Raw genomic sequence first — 23015 nt, forward strand, 5'->3', positions numbered from 1 at the left:
CTATTTGTTAATGCACACATTAAAGCACAGAAGGGAGGAGAGGTCCGTTTTGCTACCAGAACTGTTCACATCTGTTCTAGGTGGCGGGCTCCAGCCTTTTCTTGCAACCTGTTTATCCTTATAACTCTGTGCAGTTGCGTCTGGTTGGACACAAAGAACAGTTATCCTTTAAATGAGAAAAAAAAGGAAACTCTTCTACTCCCTCTATCCTATAAATCTTTATTTCTGGATATTTTATTTAAAATGTATGCCAGTTTTCTCCTTGCCAATTCCTAAGGCTTCTTAAGCCAGCATTTTTCACAACCACTAAGAAGATTCTGCTATCTCCTTATTGGCCCTATATAGGCTCTTTGTCCCCTTTGTGAGAAATCAGTCAAGAATGATATGATTTAGAGAACAGACTTGTGGTTGCCAAGGGTGGCTGGGAGACTGGGGGAGGGTTGGATTGGAAATTTGGGATTTGTCAATGAAAACTAGTATGTTTAGAATGGATAAACAACAAAGTCCTACTGTATAGCTTAGGGAATTAAATATCCTATGATAAACCATAATGGGAAAGTATATGAAAAAGAATAGCATATACTTCAGTATATGGCAAACCACTTTAGCATTCTTGCTTTGAGAACCTCATAAACAGTATGAAAAGGTAAAAAGATATGACACTGAAAGATGAACTCCTCAGGTCAGTAGGTGCCCAGTATGCTACTGGAGAAAAGTGGAGAAAGAATGAAGAGATGGAGCCAAAGTGAAAACAACACCCAGTTGTGGATACAACTGGTGATAGAAGTCAAATCCGATGCTGTAAAGAACAATATTGCATAGGAATCTAGAATGTTAGGTCCATGAATCAAGGTAAATTGGAAGTGGTCAAACAGGAGGTGGTAAGACTGAACATCGACATTTTAGGAATCAGTGAACTAAAGTGGACTGGAATGGGTGACTTTAATTCAGATGACCATTATATCTACTACTGTGGGCAAGAATCCCTTAGAAGAAATGGAGTAGCCCTCATAGTCAACAAATGCAGTACTTGGGTGCAATCTCAAAAACAATAGAATGATCTCTATCTGTTTCCAAGGCAAACCATTCAATACCACAGTAATTCAAGTCTATGCCCCAACCAGTAACACTGAAGAAGCTGAAATTGAACAGTTCTATGAAGACCTACAAGACCTTCTAGAACTAATACCCAAAAAAAGATGTCCTTTTCATCGTGGGGGACTAGAATGCAAAAGTATGAAGTCAAGAGATACCTGGAGTAACAGGCAAGTTTGGCCTTGAAGTACAAAATGGAGCGGGGCAAAGTCTAACAGAGTTTTGCCAAGAGAACACACTAGTCATAGCAAACACCCTCTTCCAACAACACAGCAAACGACTCTACACATAGACATCACCAGATGGTCAATACCGAAATCAGATTGATGATATTCTTTGCAGCCAAAGATGGAGAAGCTCTATACAGAAGCAAAAACAAGAATGGTAGCTGACTGTGGCTCAGATCATGAACTCCTTATTGCCAAATTCAGACTGAAATTGAAGAAAGTAGGGAAAACCACTAGACCATTCACGTATGATCTAAATAAAATCCCTTACGATTATACAGTGGAAATGACAAATAGATGCAGGGGATTAGATCTGATAGACAGAGTGCTTGATGAACTATGGATGGAGGTGCGTGACATTGTACAGGAGACAGTGAACAAGACTATCCCTAAGAAAAATAAATGCAAAAAGGCAAAATGGTTGTCTGAGGAGGCTTACAAATAGCTGAGAAAAGAAGAAAAGTGAAAAGCAAAGGAGAAAAGGAAAGATATACCTATTTGAATGTAGAGTTCCAAAGAATAGCAAGGAGAGATAAGAAAGCCTTCCTCAGTGATCAGTGCAAAGAAATAGAGGAAAACAATAGAATGGGAAAGACTAGAGATCTCCTCAAGAAAATTAGAGATACCAAGGGAACATTTCCTGCAAATATGGGCACAATGAAGGACAGAAATGGTGTGGACCTAACAGAAGCAGAAGATATTAAGAAGAAGTGGCAAGAATACACAGAAGAACTATACAAAGAAGATCTTCATGACCCAGATAACCATGATGGTGTGATCACTCACCTAGAGCCAGACATCCTGGAATGTGAAGTCAAGTGGGCCTTAGGAAGCATCACTACGAACAAAGCTAGTGGAGGTGATGGAATTCCAGCTGAACTTTTTTAAACCCTAAAAGATGATGCTGTGAAAGTGCCTCACTCAATATGTCAGCAAATTTGGAAAACTCAGCAGTGGCCATAGGACTGGAAAAGGTCAGTTTTCATTCCAATCCCAAAGAAAGGCAATGTCGAAGAATGCTCAAACTACCGCACAATTGCAGTCATCTCACACGCTAGCAAAGTAATGCTCAAGATCTCGAAGCCAGGCTTCAACAGTACGTGAACCGTGAACTTCCAGATGTTCAAGCTGGATTTAGAAAAGGCAGAGGAACCAGAGATCAAATTGCCAACATCTGCTGGATCATCAAAAAAACAAGAGAGTTCCAGAAAAACATCTATTTCTGCTTTATTGACTATGCCAAAGCCTTTGACTGTGTGAATAACAACAAATTGTGGAAAATTCTTAAAGAGATGGTATATACCAGACCACCTTACCTGCCTCCTGAGAAATCCATATGCAGGTCAAGAAGCAACAGTTAGAACCGTACATGGAAGAAGGGACTGGTACCAAATTGGGAAAGGAGTATGTCAAGGCTGTGTATTGTCACTCGCTTATTTAACTTCTATGCAGAGTACATCATGAGAAATGCCAGGCTGGATGAAGCACAAGCTGGAATCAAGATTGCTGGGAGAAATATCAATAACTTCAGATATGCAGATGACACCACCCTTATGGCAGAAAGTGAAGAAGAACTAAAGAGCCTCTTGATGAAAGTAAAAGAGGAGAGTGAAAAAGTTGGCTTAAAACTCAGCATTCAAAAAACTAAGATCATGGCATCCAGTCCCATCACTTCATGGCAAATAGATGGGAAAACAGTAGAAACAGTGACAGGCTTTATTTTGGGGGGCTCCAAAGTCACTGCAGATGGTGACTGCAGCCATGAAATTAAAAAACACTCCTTGGAAGAAAAGCTATGACCAACCTAGACAGCATATTAAAAAGCAGAGACATTATTTTGTCAACAAAGCTCTCTCTAGTCAGAGCTATGATTTTTCCAGTAGTCATGTATGGATGTGAGAATTGGACTATAAAGAAAGCTGAGGGCCAAAGAATTAATGCTTTTGAACTGTGGTGTTGGAGAAGACTCTTGAGAGTCCCTTTGACTGCAAGGAGATCCAACCAATTGATCTTAAAGGAAATCAGTCCTGAATATTCATTGGAAGGACTGATGCTGAAGCTGAAACTCCAATCCTTTGGCCACCTGATGTGAAAAACTGACTCGTTGGAAAAGACCCTGATGCTATGAAAATTGAAGGTGGGAGGAGAAGGGGATGACAGAGGATGAGATGGTTGGATGGCATCACCGACTCAATGGACATGAGTTTGAGCAAGCTCTGGAAGTTGATGATGGACAGGATGGAATTGGTGATGATGATGGAGTTGGTGATAGAGTTGGTGATGGACAGGATGGAGTTGGTGATGGCATGCAGCAGTCCATGGGGTTGCAAAGAATTGGACACGACTGAACGACAACTGAACTGATTTGAAAAAGAATATATACATATGTGTGTGTATAACTGAATCACTTTGCTATACAGTGGAAATTAACACAATGTTGTAACTCAGCTATAGTTCAATAAAATAGGTTTTGAAAAAGAAAAAAAAAAGAATGACAAGACTGACCAGGAGTTCTCATTTTGTTTTTCAGCCCCTCTCCACCAGAGAGCCTCATCACGAATGGCGTGCTGGTGGTAACTGTCCTTCCAGTCTCCTGTGGCTCTAGGGCCACCTGTGGCTGCTGCTCTTAGAGAACAGAACTGTGGGAAGGAAAACCAGGCCCAACTGGGACCCTTGCCCCAGAGCCCACTAGGAGGCAGGCTAACTGAAGCCAGACAAAGGGAGCCAGGTCATGGTGGGAGAAAATATCTGGGCCATCACCCCATCTCCCACAACCATGTCCTAAGAACCCCCCAATAAAAGCACCCACTAGCCTGCAGCCTCCTCCCAGAATCAGTCTTGTCCCATTTCCCCCCAACTTCAATCCCTAAAAGCATAAGTTCAGAAGTTAGAAGTTTCCCATAATTAGGCTGTTAGTACAGCCATTTTAATTCAATGCAGCTAAAGCGTCAGGATTCAAGGAGCTCTCTCCCCTCAAGATCAGTCTCTGGGAATGTGTAGCCTGGTAGAGCATCCCAGGCAGCTTGGGCTCAAAATGACCCCCCTTCCTTTGTTTCAGTCTCGACAAATGTCCTGCCTGGAGGTTTGTGCAGAATCCAGGAGGCCAAAGAAGAGGAAAAGTGAGCCCTTCCACCGCTTCTGCCTGCTGGGGGGTGGGAGGGAGGAGCAGTGCTGTTTTCTGACTCTGTCAACATCAGAGTGGCCGCTCCATGGCCGCCCTAAGCTTGATGGGGAACCCAAAGCTAGGCTGAGTCCTCGGGATCATCTTACCCTCAGGGGTCATGAACCCCTGTCCCCCTCCACTGCCCTAAAAGGAGGCTGCTCTTCCAGGCCCCCAGGTGACCCTCAGAGCTTCCCAGCCTGGCCAGCGCCCTGGGCCAGGGATCAAGGGCACAGCACTGCCTATTTGCCCATACTGATCTGCGCTGCAGCCTGTCAGACCGGGGATTCCCTGGGTCTATCGTGGTGGTCAGCACCCAAGGCAGGCAGGGCCCCTCTAGATGCACCGCTTCCTCTCATCAGACTCCAGTTCATAGAGTTCTAGCATCTTATAGCTGACAGAGACCTAACATCCACAACTGCGAGACCCTCCAGTTCAGCGCTCCATCGCATCCCCCCACTCAAGCCCTGCTTGGAAAGAGGAGAGCCTCAGAGCCCCACAGGCGGGGGGTGGGGGGGAGGAAGAGGCTCTACCCCCAACCGGCAGAAAGGGGGCTGCTTCCAGTGCAGTGGAAGGGTGATTTGGGGGCACCTTGCAGAGAAGAAGGAGGATTAGTCCAGAGGACTCAGCATCTCAGATCTCACGCACAAGCCTGGTGAAGTGTAGGTTCCAGGGCCCTGCCCCGCCCTTCAGAACAAGGCCCTGGGGCATTTTAACCAGTGCCTTGGTCATTCTAAACCCCTATCCTGGGTGCCTCCAGCTAGGCCTTTTAGTGGGCCACGTGAGGGTGGGGAGCAAGAGGCTTCCTGGGGGTCTCAGCCCTCTCGTCCTCTCTTCCAGAGAAGGACCTCCTGGTGACAGTGACGGAGTCCTTCGAGCACACCCAGCGCATCTCACCCGGCCTGGAACCCTGTGGCACAAACCTCGCCTACTTCCAGTACCCCAAGCACTTCCAGCCTGAGGTGCACGTGGAGTTGCCCAAGAGCCCGTGGATCTGTGAGGTAGGGGCTGCAGAAGTATGTTGGGGGTGGGGGGCTGGGAGAGGTGTGGGGTATCGGGACTGGGAGAGGTGTGGGACATAGGGGACTGGGAGAGGTGTGGGGTATAGGGGACTGGGAGAGGTGTGGGGTATCGGGGACTGGGAGAGGTGTGGGACATAGGGGACTGGGAGAGGTGTGGGGTATCGGGGACTGGGAGAGGTGTGGGGTATCGGGGACTGGGAGAGGTGTGGGGTATAGGGGACTGGGAGAGGTGTGGGGTATCGGGGACTGGGAGAGGTGTGGGGTATCGGGGACTGGGAGAGGTGTGGGGTATCGGGGACTGGGAGAGGTGTGGGGTATCGGGGACTGGGAGAGGTGTGGGGTATAGGGGACTGGGAGAGGTGTGGGGTATCGGGGACTGGGAGAGGTGTGGGGTATCGGGGACTGGGAGAGGTGTGGGGTATCGGGGACTGGGAGAGGTGTGGGGTATAGGGGACTGGGAGAGGTGTAGGGGGTAGGGGGCTGGGAGAGGTGTGGGGTATAGGGGACTGGGAGAGGTGTGGGGTATCGGGGACTGGGAGAGGTGTGGGGTATCGGGGACTGGGAGAGGTGTGGGGTATCGGGGACTGGGAGAGGTGTGGGGTATCGGGGACTGGGAGAGGTGTGGGATATAGGGGACTGGGAGAGGTGTGGGGTATCGGGGGCTGGGAGAGGTGTGGGGTATAGGGGACTGGGAGAGGTGTAGGGGGTAGGGGGCTGGGAGAGGTGTGGGGTATCGGGGGCTGGGAGAGGTGTGGGGTATCGGGGACTGGGAGAGGGGTGGGGTATAGGGGGCTGGGAGAGGTGTGGGGTATAGGGGACTGGGAGAGGTGTGGGGTATCGGGGACTGGGAGAGGTGTGGGGTATAGGGGACTGGGAGAAGTGTGGGGTATCGGGACTGGGAGAGGTGTGGGATATAGGGGACTGGGAGAGGTGTGGGGTATCGGGGACTGGGAGAGGTGTGGGGTATAGGGGACTGGGAGAGGTGTGGGGTATCGGGACTGGGAGAGGTGTGGGGTAAAGGGGACTGGGAGAGGTGTGGGGTATCGGGGACTGGGAGAGGTGTGGGATATAGGGGACTGGGAGAGGTGTGGGGTATCGGGGACTGGGAGAGGTGTGGGGTATAGGGGACTGGGAGAGGTGTGGGGTATCGGGACTGGGAGAGGTGTGGGGTATAGGGGACTGGGAGAGGTGTGGGGTATCGGGGACTGGGAGAGGTGTGGGGTATCGGGGACTGGGAGAGGTGTGGGGTATCGGGGACTGGGAGAGGTGTGGGGGGTAGGGGGCTGGGAGAGGTGTGGGGTATCGGGGACTGGGAGAGGTGTGGGGTATAGGGGGCTGGGAGAGGTGTGGGGTATCGGGACTGGGAGAGGTGTGGGGTAAAGGGGACTGGGAGAGGTGTGGGGTATCGGGGACTGGGAGAGGTGTGGGATATAGGGGACTGGGAGAGGTGTGGGGTATCGGGGACTGGGAGAGGTGTGGGGTATAGGGGACTGGGAGAGGTGTGGGGTATCGGGACTGGGAGAGGTGTGGGGTATAGGGGACTGGGAGAGGTGTGGGGTATCGGGGACTGGGAGAGGTGTGGGGTATCGGGGACTGGGAGAGGTGTGGGGTATCGGGGACTGGGAGAGGTGTGGGGGGTAGGGGGCTGGGAGAGGTGTGGGGTATCGGGGACTGGGAGAGGTGTGGGGTATCGGGGACTGGGAGAGGTGTGGGGTATCGGGGACTGGGAGAGGTGTGGGACATAGGGGACTGGGAGAGGTGTGGGGTATCGGGGACTGGGAGAGGTGTGGGGTATAGGGGACTGGGAGAGGTGTGGGGTATCGGGACTGGGAGAGGTGTGGGGTATAGGGGACTGGGAGAGGTGTGGGGTATCGGGGACTGGGAGAGGTGTGGGGTATCGGGGACTGGGAGAGGTGTGGGGTATCGGGGACTGGGAGAGGTGTGGGGGGTAGGGGGCTGGGAGAGGTGTGGGGTATCGGGGACTGGGAGAGGTGTGGGGTATCGGGGACTGGGAGAGGTGTGGGGTATCGGGGACTGGGAGAGGTGTGGGGTATAGGGGACTGGGAGAGGTGTGGGGTATCGGGGACTGGGAGAGGTGTGGGGTATAGGGGACTGGGAGAGGTGTGGGGTATCGGGACTGGGAGAGGTGTGGGGTATAGGGGACTGGGAGAGGTGTGGGGTATCGGGGACTGGGAGAGGTGTGGGGTATCGGGGACTGGGAGAGGTGTGGGGTATCGGGGACTGGGAGAGGTGTGGGGGGTAGGGGGCTGGGAGAGGTGTGGGGTATCGGGGACTGGGAGAGGTGTGGGGTATCGGGGACTGGGAGAGGTGTGGGGTATCGGGGACTGGGAGAGGTGTGGGGTATAGGGGACTGGGAGAGGTGTGGGGTATCGGGGACTGGGAGAGGTGTGGGGTATCGGGGACTGGGAGAGGTGTGGGGTATCGGGGACTGGGAGAGGTGTGGGGTATCGGGGACTGGGAGAGGTGTGGGGTATCGGGGACTGGGAGAGGTGTGGGGTATCGGGGACTGGGAGAGGTGTGGGGGGTAGGGGGCTGGGAGAGGTGTGGGGTATCGGGACTGGGAGAGGTGTGGGGTATAGGGGACTGGGAGAGGTGTGGGGTATCGGGGACTGGGAGAGGTGTGGGGTATCGGGGACTGGGAGAGGTGTGGGGTATCGGGGACTGGGAGAGGTGTGGGGGGTAGGGGGCTGGGAGAGGTGTGGGGTATCGGGGACTGGGAGAGGTGTGGGGTATCGGGGACTGGGAGAGGTGTGGGGTATCGGGACTGGGAGAGGTGTGGGGTATCGGGACTGGGAGAGGTGTGGGGTATCGGGGACTGGGAGAGGTGTGGGGTATCGGGACTGGGAGAGGTGTGGGGGGTAGGGGGCTGGGAGAGGTGTGGGGTATCGGGGACTGGGAGAGGTGTGGGGTATCGGGGACTGGGAGAGGTGTGGGGGGTAGGGGGCTGGGAGAGGTGTGGGGTATCGGGGACTGGGAGAGGTGTGGGGTATCGGGGACTGGGAGAGGTGTGGGGTATCGGGGACTGGGAGAGGTGTGGGGTATCGGGACTGGGAGAGGTGTGGGGGGTAGGGGGCTGGGAGAGGTGTGGGGTATCGGGGACTGGGAGAGGTGTGGGGTATCGGGGACTGGGAGAGGTGTGGGGGGTAGGGGGCTGGGAGAGGTGTGGGGTATCGGGGACTGGGAGAGGTGTGGGGTATCGGGGACTGGGAGAGGTGTGGGGTATCGGGGACTGGGAGAGGTGTGGGGGGTAGGGGGCTGGGAGAGGTGTGGGGGGTAGGGGACTGGGAGAGGTGTGGGGGGTAGGGGACTGGGAGAGGTGTGGGGGGTAGGGGGCTGGGAGAGGTGTGGGGGGTAGGGGACTGGGAGAGGTGTGGGGGGTAGGGGACTGGGAGAGGTGTGGGACATAGGGGACTGGGAGAGGTGTGGAGTATCGGGGACTGGGAGAGGTGTGGGGTAGGGGGCTGGGAGAGGTGTGGGGTATCGGGGACTGGGAGAGGTGTGGGACATAGGGGACTGGGAGAGGTGTGGGGTATCGGGGACTGGGAGAGGTGTGGGGGGTAGGGGACTGGGAGAGGTGTGGGGGGTAGGGGACTGGGAGAGGTGTGGGGGGTAGGGGGCTGGGAGAGGTGTGGGGTATCGGGGACTGGGAGAGGTGTGGGGGGTAGGGGACTGGGAGAGGTGTGGGGTATCGGGGACTGGGAGAGGTGTGGGGTATCGGGGACTGGGAGAGGTGTGGGGGGTAGGGGACTGGGAGAGGTGTGGGGGGTAGGGGACTGGGAGAGGTGTGGGGGGTAGGGGGCTGGGAGAGGTGTGGGGTATCGGGGACTGGGAGAGGTGTGGGACATAGGGGACTGGGAGAGGTGTGGGGTATCGGGGACTGGGAGAGGTGTGGGGTATAGGGGACTGGGAGAGGTGTGGGGTAGGGGGCTGGGAGAGGTGTGGGGTATCGGGGACTGGGAGAGGTGTGGGGGGTAGGGGACTGGGAGAGGTGTGGGGGGTAGGGGACTGGGAGAGGTGTGGGGGGTAGGGGACTGGGAGAGGTGTGGGGGGTAGGGGACTGGGAGAGGTGTGGGGGGTAGGGGGCTGGGAGAGGTGTGGGGTATCGGGGACTGGGAGAGGTGTGGGACATAGGGGACTGGGAGAGGTGTGGGGTATCGGGGACTGGGAGAGGTGTGGGGTATAGGGGACTGGGAGAGGTGTGGGGTAGGGGGCTGGGAGAGGTGTGGGGTATCGGGGACTGGGAGAGGTGTGGGGTATCGGGGACTGGGAGAGGTGTGGGGTATCGGGGACTGGGAGAGGTGTGGGGGGTAGGGGACTGGGAGAGGTGTGGGGTATCGGGGACTGGGAGAGGTGTGGGGTATCGGGGACTGGGAGAGGTGTGGGGTATCGGGGACTGGGAGAGGTGTGGGGGGTAGGGGACTGGGAGAGGTGTGGGGTATCGGGGACTGGGAGAGGTGTGGGGTATCGGGGACTGGGAGAGGTGTGGGGGGTAGGGGGCTGGGAGAGGTGTGGGGTATAGGGGACTGGGAGAGGTGTGGGACATAGGGGACTGGGAGAGGTCTGGGGTATCGGGGACTGGGAGAGGTGTGGGGTATCGGGGACTGGGAGAGGTGTGGGACATAGGGGACTGGGAGAGGTGTGGGACATAGGGGACTGGGAGAGGTGTGGGGTATAGGGGACTGGGAGAGGTGTGGGGTATCGGGGACTGGGAGAGGTGTGGGGTATCGGGGACTGGGAGAGGTGTGGGGTATAGGGGACTGGGAGAGGTGTGGGGTATCGGGGACTGGGAGAGGTGTGGGGTATCGGGGACTGGGAGAGGTGTGGGGTATCGGGGACTGGTAGAGGTGTGGGGTATAGGAGACTGGGAGAGGTGTGGGGTATCGGGGACTGGGAGAGGTGTGGGTTATCGGGGACTGGGAGAGGTGTGGGGTGTAGGGGGCTGGGAGAGGTGTGGGGGGTAGGGGGCTGGGAGAGGTGTGGGGGGTAGGGGGCTGGGAGAGGTGTGGGGGGTAGGGGGCTGGGAGAGGGGTGGGGGGTAGGGGGCTGGGAGAGGGGTGGGGGGTAGGGGACTGGGAGAGGTGTAGGGGGTAGGGGACTGGGAGAGGTGTGGGGTATCGGGGACTGGGAGAGGTGTGGGGTATCGGGGACTGGGAGAGGTGTGGGGTGTAGGCGGCTGGGAGAGGTGTGGGGTGTAGGCGGCTGGGAGAGGTGTAGGGGGTAGGGGGCTGGGAGAGGTGTGGGGGGTAGGGGGCTGGGAGAGGGGTGGGGGGTAGGGGACTGGCAGAGGTGTAGGGGGTAGGGGACTGGGAGAGGTGTGGGGTATCGGGGACTGGGAGAGGTGTGGGGTATCGGGGACTGGGAGAGGTGTGGGGTATCGGGGACTGGGAGAGGTGTGGGGTATCGGGGACTGGGAGAGGTGTGGGGTATCGGGGACTGGGAGAGGTGTGGGGTATCGGGGACTGGGAGAGGTGTGGGGTATCGGGGACTGGGAGAGGTGTGGGGGGTAGGGGACTGGGAGAGGTGTGGGGTATCGGGGACTGGGAGAGGTGTGGGGTATCGGGGACTGGGAGAGGTGTGGGACATAGGGGACTGGGAGAGGTGTGGGGTATAGGGGACTGGGAGAGGTGTGGGGTATCGGGGACTGGGAGAGGTGTGGGGTATAGGGGACTGGGAGAGGTGTGGGGTATCGGGGACTGGGAGAGGTGTGGGATATAGGGGACTGGGAGAGGTGTGGGGTATCGGGGACTCGGAGAGGTGTGGGGTATCGGGGACTGGGAGAGGTGTGGGGTATCGGGGACTGGGAGAGGTGTGGGGTATCGGGGACTGGGAGAGGTGTGGGGTATCGGGGACTGGGAGAGGTGTGGGGTATAGGGGACTGGGAGAGGTGTCGGGTATCGGGGACTGGGAGAGGTGTGGGGTATAGGGGACTGGGAGAGGTGTGGGGTATCGGGGACTGGGAGAGGTGTGGGGTATCGGGGACTGGCAGAGGTGTGGGGTATCGGGGACTGGGAGAGGTGTGGGGGGTAGGGGACTGGGAGAGGTGTGGGGTATCAGGGACTGGGAGAGGTGTGGGGTATGGGGACTGGGAGAGGAGTGGGGTATCCGGGACTGGGAGAGGTGTGGGGGGTAGGGGACTGGGAGAGGTGTGGGGTATCAGGGACTGGGAGAGGTGTGGGGTATAGGGGACTGGGAGAGGTGTGGGGTATAGGGGGCTGGGAGAGGTGTGGGGTATAGGGGGCTGGGAGAGGTGTGGGGTATAGGGGACTGGGAGAGGTGTGGGGTATAGGGGACTGGCAGAGGTGTGGGGTATCGGGGACTGGGAGAGGTGTGGGGGGTAGGGGACTGGGAGAGGTGTGGGGTATCAGGGACTGGGAGAGGTGTGGGGTATTGGGGACTGGGAGAGGTGTGGGGTCGGGGACTGGGAGAGGTGTGGGGTATAGGGGACTGGGAGAGGTGTGGGGTATCGGGGACTGGGAGAGGTGTGGGGTATAGGGGACTGGGAGAGGTGTGGGGTATCAGGGACTGGGAGAGGTGTGGGGTATCGGGGACTGGGAGAGGTGTGGGGTATAGGGGACTGGGAGAGGTGTGGGGTATAGGGGACTGGGAGAGGTGTGGGGTATCGGGGACTGGGAGAGGTGTGGGGTATAGGGGACTGGGAGAGGTGTGGGGTATCAGGGACTGGGAGAGGTGTGGGGTATCGGGGACTGGGAGAGGTGTGGGGTATCGGGGACTGGGAGAGGTGTGGGGTATCGGGGCCTGGGAGAGGTGTTGGGTATAGGGGACTGGGAGAGGTGTGGGGTATCGGGGACTGGGAGAGGTGTGGGGTATCGGGGACTGGGAGAGGTGTGGGGTATCAGGGACTGGGAGAGGTGTGGGGTATCGGGGACTGGGAGAGGTGTGGGGTATAGGGGACTGGGAGAGGTGTGGGGTATAGGGGACTGGCAGAGGTGTGGGGTATCGGGGACTGGGAGAGGTGTGGGGTATCGGGGACTGGGAGAGGTGTGGGGTATCGGGGACTGGGAGAGGTGTGGGGGGTAGGGGGCTGGGAGAGGTGTGAGGTGTAGGGGGCTGGGAGAGGTGTAGGGGGTAGGGGGCTGGGAGAGGTGTGGGGGGTAGGGGGCTGGGAGAGGTGTGGGGGGTAGGGGGCTGGGAGAGGTGTAGGGGGTAGGGGGCTGGGAGTGGTGTGGGGTATCGGGGACTGGGAGAGGTGTGGGGTATCGGGGACTGGGAGAGGTGTGGGGTATCGGGGACTGGTGTGGGGTATCGGGGACTGGGAGAGGTGTGGGGTATCGGGGACTGGGAGAGGTGTGGGGGGTAGGGGACTGGGAGAGGTGTGGGGTATCGGGGACTGGGAGAGGTGTGGGGGGTAGGGGGCTGGGAGAGGTGTGGGGTATCGGGGACTGGGAGAGGTGTGGGGGGTAGGGGACTGGGAGAGGTGTGGGGGGTAGGCGACTGGGAGAGGTGTGGGGGGTAGGGGGCTGGGAGAGGTGTAGGGGGTAGGGGGCTGGGAGAGGTGTGGGGGGTAGGGGGCTGGGAGAGGTGTGGGGTATCGGGGACTGGGAGAGGTGTGGGGGGTAGGGGACTGGGAGAGGTGTGGGGTATCGGGGACTGGGAGAGGTGTGGGGGGTAGGGGGCTGGGAGAGGTGTGGGGTATCGGGGACTGGGAGAGGTGTGGGGGGTAGGGGACTGGGAGAGGTGTGGGGGGTAGGGGGCTGGGATAGGTGTAGGGGGTAGGGGGCTGGGAGTGGTGTGGGGTATCGGGGACTGGGAGAGGTGTGGGGTATCGGGGACTGGGAGAGGTGTGGGGGGTAGGGGACTGGGAGAGGTGTGGGGGGTAGGGGACTGGGAGAGGTGTGGGGGGTAGGGGGCTGGGAGAGGTGTGGGGGGTAGGGGGCTGGGAGAGGTGTAGTGGGTAGGGGGCTGGGAGAGGTGTAGGGGGTAGGGGGCTGGGAGAGGTGTGGGGGGTACGGGGCTGGGAGAGGTGTGGGGTATCGGGGACTGGGAGAGGTGTGGGGGGTAGGGGACTGGGAGAGGTGTGGGGGGTAGGGGACTGGGAGAGGTGTGGGGGGTAGGGGGCTGGGAGAGGTGTAGGGGGTAGGGGGCTGGGAGAGGTGTGGGGGGTAGGGGGCTGGGAGAGGTGTGGGGTATAGGGGGCTGGGAGAGGTGTGGGGGGTAGGGGGCTGGGAGAGGTGTAGGGGGTAGGGGGCTGGGAGAGGTGTGGGGTATCGGGGACTGGGAGAGGTGTGGGGGGTAGGGGACTGGGAGAGGTGTGGGATATAGGGGACTGGAGAGGTGTGGGGGGTAGGGGACTGGGAGAGGTGTGGGGGGTAGGGGACTGGGAGAGGTGTGGGATATAGGGGACTGGGAGAGGTGTGGGGGGTAGGGGGCTGGGAGAGGTGTGGGGTATAGGGGGCTGGGAGAGGTGTGGGGTATAGGGGACTGGGAGAGGTGTGGGACATAGGGGACTGGGAGAGGTGTGGGACATAGGGGACTGGGAGAGGTGTGGGGTATTGGGGACTGGGAGAGGTGTGGGATGTAGGGGACTGGGAGAGGTGTGGGGGGTAGGGGACTGGGAGAGGTGTAGGGCGTAGGGGGCTGGGAGAGGTGTGGGGGATAGGGGGCTGGGAGAGGTGTGGGGGATAGGGGGCTGGGAGAGGTGTGGGGTATAGGGGGCTGGGAGAGGTGTGGGGTATAGGGGACTGGGAGAGGTGTGGGGGGGTAGGGGGCTGGGAGAGGTGTGGGAACTAGGGGACTGGGAGAGGTGTGGGATATAGGGGACTGGGAGAGGTGTGGGGGGTAGGGGGCTGGGAGAGGTGTGGGGGGTAGGGGGCTGGGAGAGGTGTGGGGTGTAGGGGACTGGGAGGGGTGGGCAGCGGGAGGAATCCCTTCCCTCACACACCTGCCCTCCTCCCAGCTCTGCTGCTGCACGCGCCAGAAGGACCCTGTGTGCCAGTCGCTCCATTGCCTCCCCGACGGCGAGGCAGTGACCTTGCCTGTGGTGAGCGCCTGGGTCTGGGCAGCAGCCCAGCTTAGTCTGAAGCTCCTGCGACAAGGAGAGGGGGAGAGCCTGGGGGGCCGTGGAGGAGGACGATTCCTGGTGGGGTAGAGGAGTCTTGTGGGGTAGGAGACTGCTGGGCTGCAGTGTGGAGCCAAAGACAGTGTGTGGAGGCTGAGTCCAGGGTGGTGGGGAGGGTCATGTCCAGAAGAGAACACGTGTGTGTACCCACAAGCACACGCATATGTCCGGAGGCAGGTCGGGGTGGACAATGTGGTGAGTCTCTACTTCTTTGGTTGGAAACTCTTGGCTCTAAACTGGTCATCCCTGACAAAATTTTCATCTTTCACTTCCCAGAATGAGAACTGTGAATTACACATGAAGTCTACACCCTGGTAAAGTACCCTCTTTCTGTCTGTCCCTCTGACTCATTTCTCTTTAAGGATGTGGTATCTTCTGGTTTTGACTTGCATTTCAGTGATGGCCAGTGATGTTGAGCATCTTTTCATAGGCTTATAGGCCATTCGTGTATCTTCTTCAGAGAAATATTTATTCAAATCTTTTGCCCATTTTAAAGTGAGCGATTTGCCTTTTATTGTTGACTTGTAAAATTTCTTTGTATATTCTAGATACAAGCCCCTTGTCAGATATTTTTTAGCCTATTTTTTCCTATTCTGAAGATTGTCTTTCACATTCTTCATAGTGTTCTTTGAAGCACAGAAAATTTCAGTTTTGGTGAATTTCAGTGTATGTATGTTTTTCCTTTGTCACCTGTGCTCTTGGTGTCATATTTAAAACACCATTGCCTAATCTAAGGATGAAGATTCACTCCCATGTTTTCTTTTAAGAGTTTTATAGTCTTAGCTCTCACATGTGAGTCTATGATTGATTTTGAGTTAACTTGTATATATGTGAATATATATGTATATATTGTGAAATAGGGGTCCAACTTCACTCTTGGACTCCTGGCATGTGGATATCCATTGTCCCAGCATCATTTGGTGAAAAGATGATTCTTTCCCTTTTGAATTGTCTTGGCACCCTTGTTGAAGATCACGTGACTGTTGCTTCCAGTTACAGTCTGACAGCTATTTTGTCCTCAGTCAAGTTATTAAGCCCCTCTAAGTCTCTCCTTTTTTTTTTCATCTGCAAATTACAGCAATACCAAGGGCACAGTCCATGGTTGGGTTGATTTGAGGATCCAGTGAGATAACACATGTGAGGAAATCAGTGATCTGAGAAGTGGGACAGTCCGAAAATATCAACTAATGTTATTATTATTGCTGTTTGATTATTCATTCCTTGTTGAGACCAAGGGAAAATTTCCTGACAGCTGTGTCTGCAGGCCTGTACTAGACACAGACGGAATGGATGGGACAGTCCCCAGATTCTGCCTTCAAGGAGATATGACCTTGTTAATTACGCAGGTCACTAAGACTCAGGTCAGAAATTGTCAAGGTTCATTAGCCTGGGGACTTGGAGGATGCAAGGGATGTTGGTGGACAGAGGAAGGAGGCTCAGGACCCACACTGCTCCTGGGCTCTGGGAGCCAACAGACCCTTCGAGAAAGTAGCAGGAGGTGAGGCTGGACAGATCAGGTGGGGCTTGGATGCCAGGCCATAAGCCTGGACTTGCTCAGGTCAGGGATATGATAAAAAGAGGACAAGTGTTTGGACATGCTTCTTCGGCCCCACCCGCCTTGCAGACCTGTAGGGGTGACAGGATTACAGCAAGAGTGTGACGGAGGAGTCTTACTCTGGGAGCAGAAAGGAATATGAGCGCCATGAGAACAGGGCCTTGTTTATCCAGCTCAGGAGAGCCCTTATGGTACAGCCTTATTCAGAAGTGTGTGTGTGAGTATGTATGTGTATGCTCAGTCATGTCTGACTCTTTGAAACCCCAAGGACTGCAGTCCTCCAGGCTCCTCTGTCCATGGGATTTCTCAGGCAAGAATACTAGAGTGAGTTACCATTTCCTCCTCCAGGGGATCTTCCTGACCCAGGGATTGAACCCACATCTCTTGGATTTTCTGCATTGGCAGGTTCTTTACCACTGACCACATGGGAAGCCCTTGCCTTATTCAGAGGGATTGGCCAAAAGGGTCTCAAGGACCCTTGTCACCATGTCTGGCCTCAGGCTCTAGAAGGTGCCTGGGGAACGCCTTCCAGCACTTTCCAGAACTCATTGAGAAAGCATAGGGTTCAATGAATATCTAATAGTGTTAAGTACCTGCTCACAGAGCACCAGTTAAGGTTTTGAGTGCTTTACATTTGGTGGCTCATTAAGTGTCGGGAGTCAAGCACGATTAGCCCCATTTTACAGATGAGAAAGCAGAGGCCCAAGGTCACAGAGGTGACACCTGGCAGAACCAGGCCTCAAGCCTAGGTCCAACTGACCCTAAAGCCATGTCTTCTCCATGAAGATGGAATCTACAGGCCTGCTCAGCCAAGGTCCTCTTTCCCCATAGTTCCCAGGCGCTGGACGTGCGGCTGGGCTTCAGCCTGTGCCAGGCAGAACTGGAGTTCCTACAGAAACGAAGGGTGGTGGTGGCCCAGGCGCTGAAGGAGGTGCTGCAGCTGGAGGAGGATCTGCGGGCAGATGAGGTGGGTGAGCGGAGGTCCACTCCAAGTCAAACCTGTCCTTCCAAACAATGCCTGCCAGCTGCGCTCTGCAGTCCCTCCCATGCCCCGGGGCGGCACTGCCTTTCCCGTGGTCCTTAGTGCCAAGGTTCCAGGTGCCCAAGTGAGGGCTGTGCTTCATTACTGTAGGATGTGATTCAGTTGTGCATTCACAGGGGCAGGGAGGGTAGAGTAGAAGGAAAGGAAGGAGCCCAGCAGCTCCTCCCCTGCACTGACCTCCCGAGACAATGAGTGATGTCCTAGCTACACGGGGCCATGTGGCCTCCTTTTCCCAGCCAGGGAAACCTTGAGAGCTCCCCTAGCTCACACATGCCACACACCTCCTCCATAAGCTGTAGGCCCTTCATTCTTTAATTCTCCCTTCTCCCAAACGTGTGTGCATATGCGCACACACACAGAGAATGAACCGCAGTCGGGGACTGAAGAGAAGCAGCTTTCGCGTGGAGGGCCAGCTTCTGTGCACACAGCAGACGACAGTGCCTCTGTGCCCTCTGCAATCTGGTGTGGGCTGAGGCCCACACTCCCCTGAGCAGCAGTCAGCCCTCTGAGACTTCCCCTTCTGAGGCTAACCACTGGTGTGGACAGAGACCTCGTCACTTAGGACAGCTGTGACGGGGCTTCGGCTGACAGTTGTTCTCACAGTCCCCCCTCAAATGAAAACAAAGCGAGTCTTGGTAAAGACCCCACACCTCCCTCTCCCATCTGTAGGGAAACACACCAAGGGCATCTTAAACCTATGTAAGCCTACAGGTGACAACCTTGCTCCTTCCCATATCAAAAATCCATCGATTCCTGCTCCTACACATACTGTTTAATTCTGAGCACATATCATGTGCCGAGCCTGGCCTTGGTGTTCTAACATCAAGTCCCGTTATAGCAGATACTGATTTACAGCCATTAAAGAATCACACACTGGTTGGATTTTTGAGCAAGTCACCCAGCCCTCTGGCCCCAGTTCATCCTCTGTTAACTGAGGGCTAGATTCACAGTGCTAAGAGCTCCTATGTGACTTTCTGATTTACTAAGCCTAACACCAACCATTGGGTTTAGAGCTAAGGTCCAGCTCTAAACCTACCAAGTAGCCTGACACTCTGTGAAAACAGTTTTCAGTTTACTCAATTCCCCCTGCCCCTGCTCTCTATAGCCTGCTTTTCCTCCTCCACTGTTCTTTCTAAGCTCCTGTCACTCCAAGTCTTCTCCTGTGCAGCCTCATCCCAACAGCCTGCTTCCATGTGCCCCCAGGTCCCGCTGATAGCCATCATGGCCACTGGGGGTGGAACAAGATCTATGACCGCCATGTATGGCCACCTGCTGGCGCTGCAGAAGCTGAACATCCTGAACTGCGCCAGCTATATCACCGGCCTATCTGGGGCCACCTGGTAAGGAGCCGGGGACCAGTGTCTGGTGAAGCCCAGAGCAAGCAGCCAACAGGTTGGCCAGGAGGAGGGGGTCTCTGGTGAAGCTCCTCCACCCCAAGATAGAGTGACTCATGACACCTGTCACCACTAACAGCTGCGTGACCTTGGGCATACAGCTTAACTTCTCCGAGTCTCATTTTCTGTAGCTGTAAAGTGGGGATAGTAACAGCTCTGACCTCGTGGGGTTGTTGCGAGATGCTCTCCCAGGACTGGGTACACAAAGGACATGTGTTGGCCATGGCTCCATTTGCTACAGCAGGGGCCCAGGAGTGTGGTGGCCAACAATGAGTGAACCGATGCTGCCACCGACCCCATCCTGCCGGGGAGAGGCAGCTGTCCTCTTTCAGACCGACCGTGCAAGTCTCCTGGGGTGGGTGGAGCTCGCCCCGCTGCTCTGGCTGCCCACATTGCGGCCCAGCCCGCCCGTATGTGCTCCCTCTGCCCCGTGGGCCGCCTTGGGTCCCGGCTCCTCACTCTTGCCGGTGAGCAGTAATGTGAGCCCTCAGCTCTGCCACAGGAGAGGCCAACACGAGGACAGCTTCTCCACAGATGCCTGTGGCGGGGAGCGGGGCATAAAAATGTTTGAATTTCTTTTAAAATCAGGAAAAATAAAAAGAAGCTCTAGGTTGAAGAAAACGTTTTAATAAATAATATTACTATATTTGTCTTTACACAACAGTTATAAAAGGTAATTTTTTTTACTATTTTTTATGGTGGAAGGGGCCCACCAAAGTCATGATGCAGCCCTGGTCTAGGGTGACCCAGGCCTCATGACAGCCCAGAACCTCTCAGCCAAGGTTGTGTCTTATTCTGTGGGAACTAGTAAGCCCCAGAACCTTCCAGGCCCTAAACTGTGCCCCTCATCCTGGAGGACTCTGGGTAGCTTTCATTTGAGTGGACAGATGTGAGGAAAGCTAAGGGTTCCTAGTACACCAGAGGCCCTGAGGCTTCAGCCCAGAGGGGACAGAGGATAGCTGACAATTACCAGCATTGCCTCTACACAGAGTCCCGGGGAGACTGTTTCCCATGAACCTTCTCATTTCTTCTTAGCAAGAAGACTGTGAGGAAGATGTTGCCATTATGCTCATTTTACAGCTGGAGAAAGGAAGGGATTGCCCCAAGGTCACTCAGCTAATGAGTGGTTGAGCTGGGATTTCAACCCAGGTTAGGTCCAGGGCCTACATTCTCAATCCTCACTGATAAACTGCTGCCCATGGGAAGTGAGCTAAGGAGATAGACCTGCTTGCATCGAAGTAGAGGAGTGTCTGCCTCCTCCTGGCCTACCTCTGGATCAGGCAGGAAACCCGGAGGAACCCAGGCCGTGCTGGGGTAGGGGTGGGGTGTCTCCTGGCCTGGGAAAGCGCTGGGAAGGAGTTTTTAAAAAACAAAATCAATCCTTTGCAACATCTTTGAAAGCTTTTTAAAAGTATAAAAGTAACTGCGTGAAATTAATGGAGAACAGGGTACTTTTTTATTGAAGAAATCTCCTGAAGGCAGAGGCCACAGCTCAGACAGTTGGGCAGCTGTGGGCCAGATCCCCATGGGGAGAGGGATCTGGGTGCTGTCCTGACCTAGGCTGAAGAGAGCTGTGTCCGGGCCAAGCAGAGGCAGACAGAGGCAAAGCCCCAGGGCTGGGGGATCTCTATCTTTGTTCTACTCCTCCCCACTGCCCACATAGAAGAAGAAAAAGGGGAAATGAATCTTTAGCTGGCATCATAATTATAGAAATTAATGTGACAGCGTAGGAAGAGTCTAGAACTTGGAATCTGCCAACCCTGGGGTCAGTTGTGCTAGTGGTAAAGAACTTGTCCATCAATGCAGGAGATGTAAGAGATGCAGGTTTGATCCCTGGGTTGGGAAGATCCCCTGGAGGAGGGCATGGCAACCCACTCCAGTATTCTTGCCTGGAGAATCCCATGGACAGAGGAGCCTGGTGGACTATAGTTCACAGGGTTGCAAAGAGTCAGACACAACTGAAGCGACTTAGCACATACAAACCCAAGGCCAAATGTTGGCCCCACCACTCTATGGCCCACCACTTACTTCGGGCCAGGTACTGTCGTCACCATTTTACATTAATTCATGTCATCCTCATAGTAACACTGTGAGGTAGGTACAGTTATCATCATTCTCCCCAAGTCCACACAGATGGGGAAACTGACGTGAGGAGCAAGTAGGTAACTTGCCCAGATCACACAGCTGGTGAGTGGCAGAATCTAGTTTTGAACCCAGGCAGACCTGGGCCCAGAATCCTCACTGTTAAGCAATGTACTTCACCTGGCACAAGACAGGTAGTCAAGAAACGGCAGCAGTTGTGACGCTGAGTAAGAGACTGTTCTCCCCTTCCCCGCCAAGCCTCACCCCCTGTCCTCCAGACTCCTCTCCTGGCAGGTGAGGGTTTCCCATGACCTGCACACCTTCTTTCCTCCCAGAGCCCAGGGTCCAACAGACCAGGCCTGGCTCAGCTCTATCAGCCATGCCTGTCTCTCTCCAGGACCATGGCCACCTTGTACCGTGACCCTGACTGGTCCTCCAAAAACCTGGAGCACGCCATCTTTGAGGCACGGAGGCACGCGGTCAAGGACAAGATGCCTGCCTTGTTCCCAGACCAGCTCCTCAAATTCCAGGAGGAGCTCCAGCAGCGCAGGCAGGAAGGCTACAAGGTCACCTTCACAGACTTCTGGGGCCTGCTGATTGAGGCCTGTCTGGGGGATGAGGTAGGTGCTCAGCTTCCCTGGGGGCCCAACCTGCCCGGGGCTGATGCCCAGCCTTCTGCCTTCATCAGGGCATCGGGAGATGTGTCACAGTGTGAGGGAGTTAGACCTGCGTGTGGGTGCATCCTTGGGCTGTAAGAAGCTTGAGGCATCAGAAAGCATGATGGAGGAAGACGGTGGGATTGTCTTCCCACATCCTTTTAAATATGACAGGCCCTCCCCTGGGGGTGGCTTTGGTGCAACCCTGCAGAGAGGCAGCTTTCCTCTGAGAACCTGTGAGAGAAAATGGGGAGGGAGCTGTCAGACTGTGATACAAGCCTGACCCCAAGTGGAAGAGAGAGGGAAGAAAGGCTGGGTGGAAGCATCCTAGCCCACTATGTGGTCCCTTGGAGAGTCCTGACTCAGAATGGGCCTGACTCAGGATCCCTGCTGCACTCGGTCATGGCCTGGGCCCCTTCTCGTGGCTACCACACAGAGGATGAGCTCAGGGAGGTTCCTTCCAGCTCTGCTACCCAATGATCTGAGCAATGTGTGCTCATGAAGAGAACCTACTTGGACTAAGACCCAGTTGCTATGAGAGCCATGTCTGCCATGGTGGGGCAGTGGGATGCCCATGGGATGCTGTGGACCCAGACATTGCAGTGAGCTCAGCTACCACCTGGACACTTCTGACAGCATGGGCCCCAGGGAGGAACCAATTTTGGCTGTTGCTTGACGCCAAAATAGGGCTTCCCACCTAATTTCTATTCAGGCCTAGGACTGTCTGCCCCATTCCCGAAGGTGTCTGAAGAGTTCTGAATTCAAATAAGAACTTGCCAGAAGGAAGAGGGACAGCAAATTATTTTCTAGTAGACCCCCTCTTCCCTAAAACACAGAAAATTTGAGCAACCAAGGATGGCCCAGATCTCATCTTCAACATTCATTCATTCCCTCATTCATTCTTTCAACAAAATTAAGAACCTCCTGCAACTGGGGCCCTTACAGCTTTCAGTGGATCCCTGCCCCTTTTGATAACCCACCATCTACTCTGTCCCCATGATGGAAAAGGGCAGGCAGAGGCTGAGGGTGTCGGCTTTTGGTTTCCAGCAGGACAGGGTTTGAATTCTAGCTCTGCTCTGTGCTATTCCTTGAATGGGGATTTCATCACTAAGTGGTAGTTAGTATTTCTAACAGTGGTTACTGTCCCATGTGTTGAGGAGGAACGTGCCGAGGCCTTTGACATTAGAAGTCTGAGCATCGTCCAGGGTTTGGTGTGGGAAGGAGCCGAGGTTTCCAGGAAAGCAAGTCTAGGGCTGAAGGGAGGAGGCCTCTGCTCTTCCACTCTGTCCAAGGCAGGGGCCCCTTTCCCTCAGGACCCCTTGACAGTGAGTGTGGACTGGGCTCTTCCCTGAGTCTGCAATGTCTTCTCCTTCCAGGATGGTCAGCTCCGTGGTACCTGCATCTCTGGGCCCAGTTGTGATAGGTATCCTGTTGGCCTTTCAAAGGAGGCTTTCATCAGTCCTTCCAATCAACCCTGAATATTCATTGGAAGGACTGAGGCTGAAGCTGAAGTTCCAATACTTTGGTCACCTGATGCAAAGAGCCGACTCATTGGGAAAGACCCTTATGCTAGGAAAAATTGAAGGCAGGAATAGAAGGGGGTGACAGAGGATGAGATGGTTGGATGGCATTACCGACTCAATGGACATGAGTTTGAACAAACTCTGGGAGATAGTGAAGGACAG

At 55.4% G+C, this 23015-nt stretch overlaps 1 protein-coding gene across 1 annotated transcript in view; it reads left to right on the forward strand.

The window, feature by feature from the left end:
• Window positions 1-23015, forward strand: part of PLA2G4E (phospholipase A2 group IVE) — a 48478-nt gene that overhangs the window by 18138 nt on the left and 7325 nt on the right. Inside the window, exons 6-13 of the mRNA XM_061158242.1 lie at window positions 3853-3895; window positions 4381-4441; window positions 5323-5483; window positions 14440-14523; window positions 14878-14915; window positions 16988-17123; window positions 18402-18538; window positions 21072-21294. Of these exons, the coding sequence (XP_061014225.1) occupies window positions 3853-3895; window positions 4381-4441; window positions 5323-5483; window positions 14440-14523; window positions 14878-14915; window positions 16988-17123; window positions 18402-18538; window positions 21072-21294 (883 nt within the window). The remainder of the gene's footprint in view (window positions 1-3852; window positions 3896-4380; window positions 4442-5322; window positions 5484-14439; window positions 14524-14877; window positions 14916-16987; window positions 17124-18401; window positions 18539-21071; window positions 21295-23015) is intronic.

The sequence above is a fragment of the Dama dama genome, chromosome 12, assembly GCF_033118175.1.
Source record: "Dama dama isolate Ldn47 chromosome 12, ASM3311817v1, whole genome shotgun sequence".
Classification (NCBI taxonomy): domain Eukaryota; kingdom Metazoa; phylum Chordata; class Mammalia; order Artiodactyla; family Cervidae; genus Dama; species Dama dama.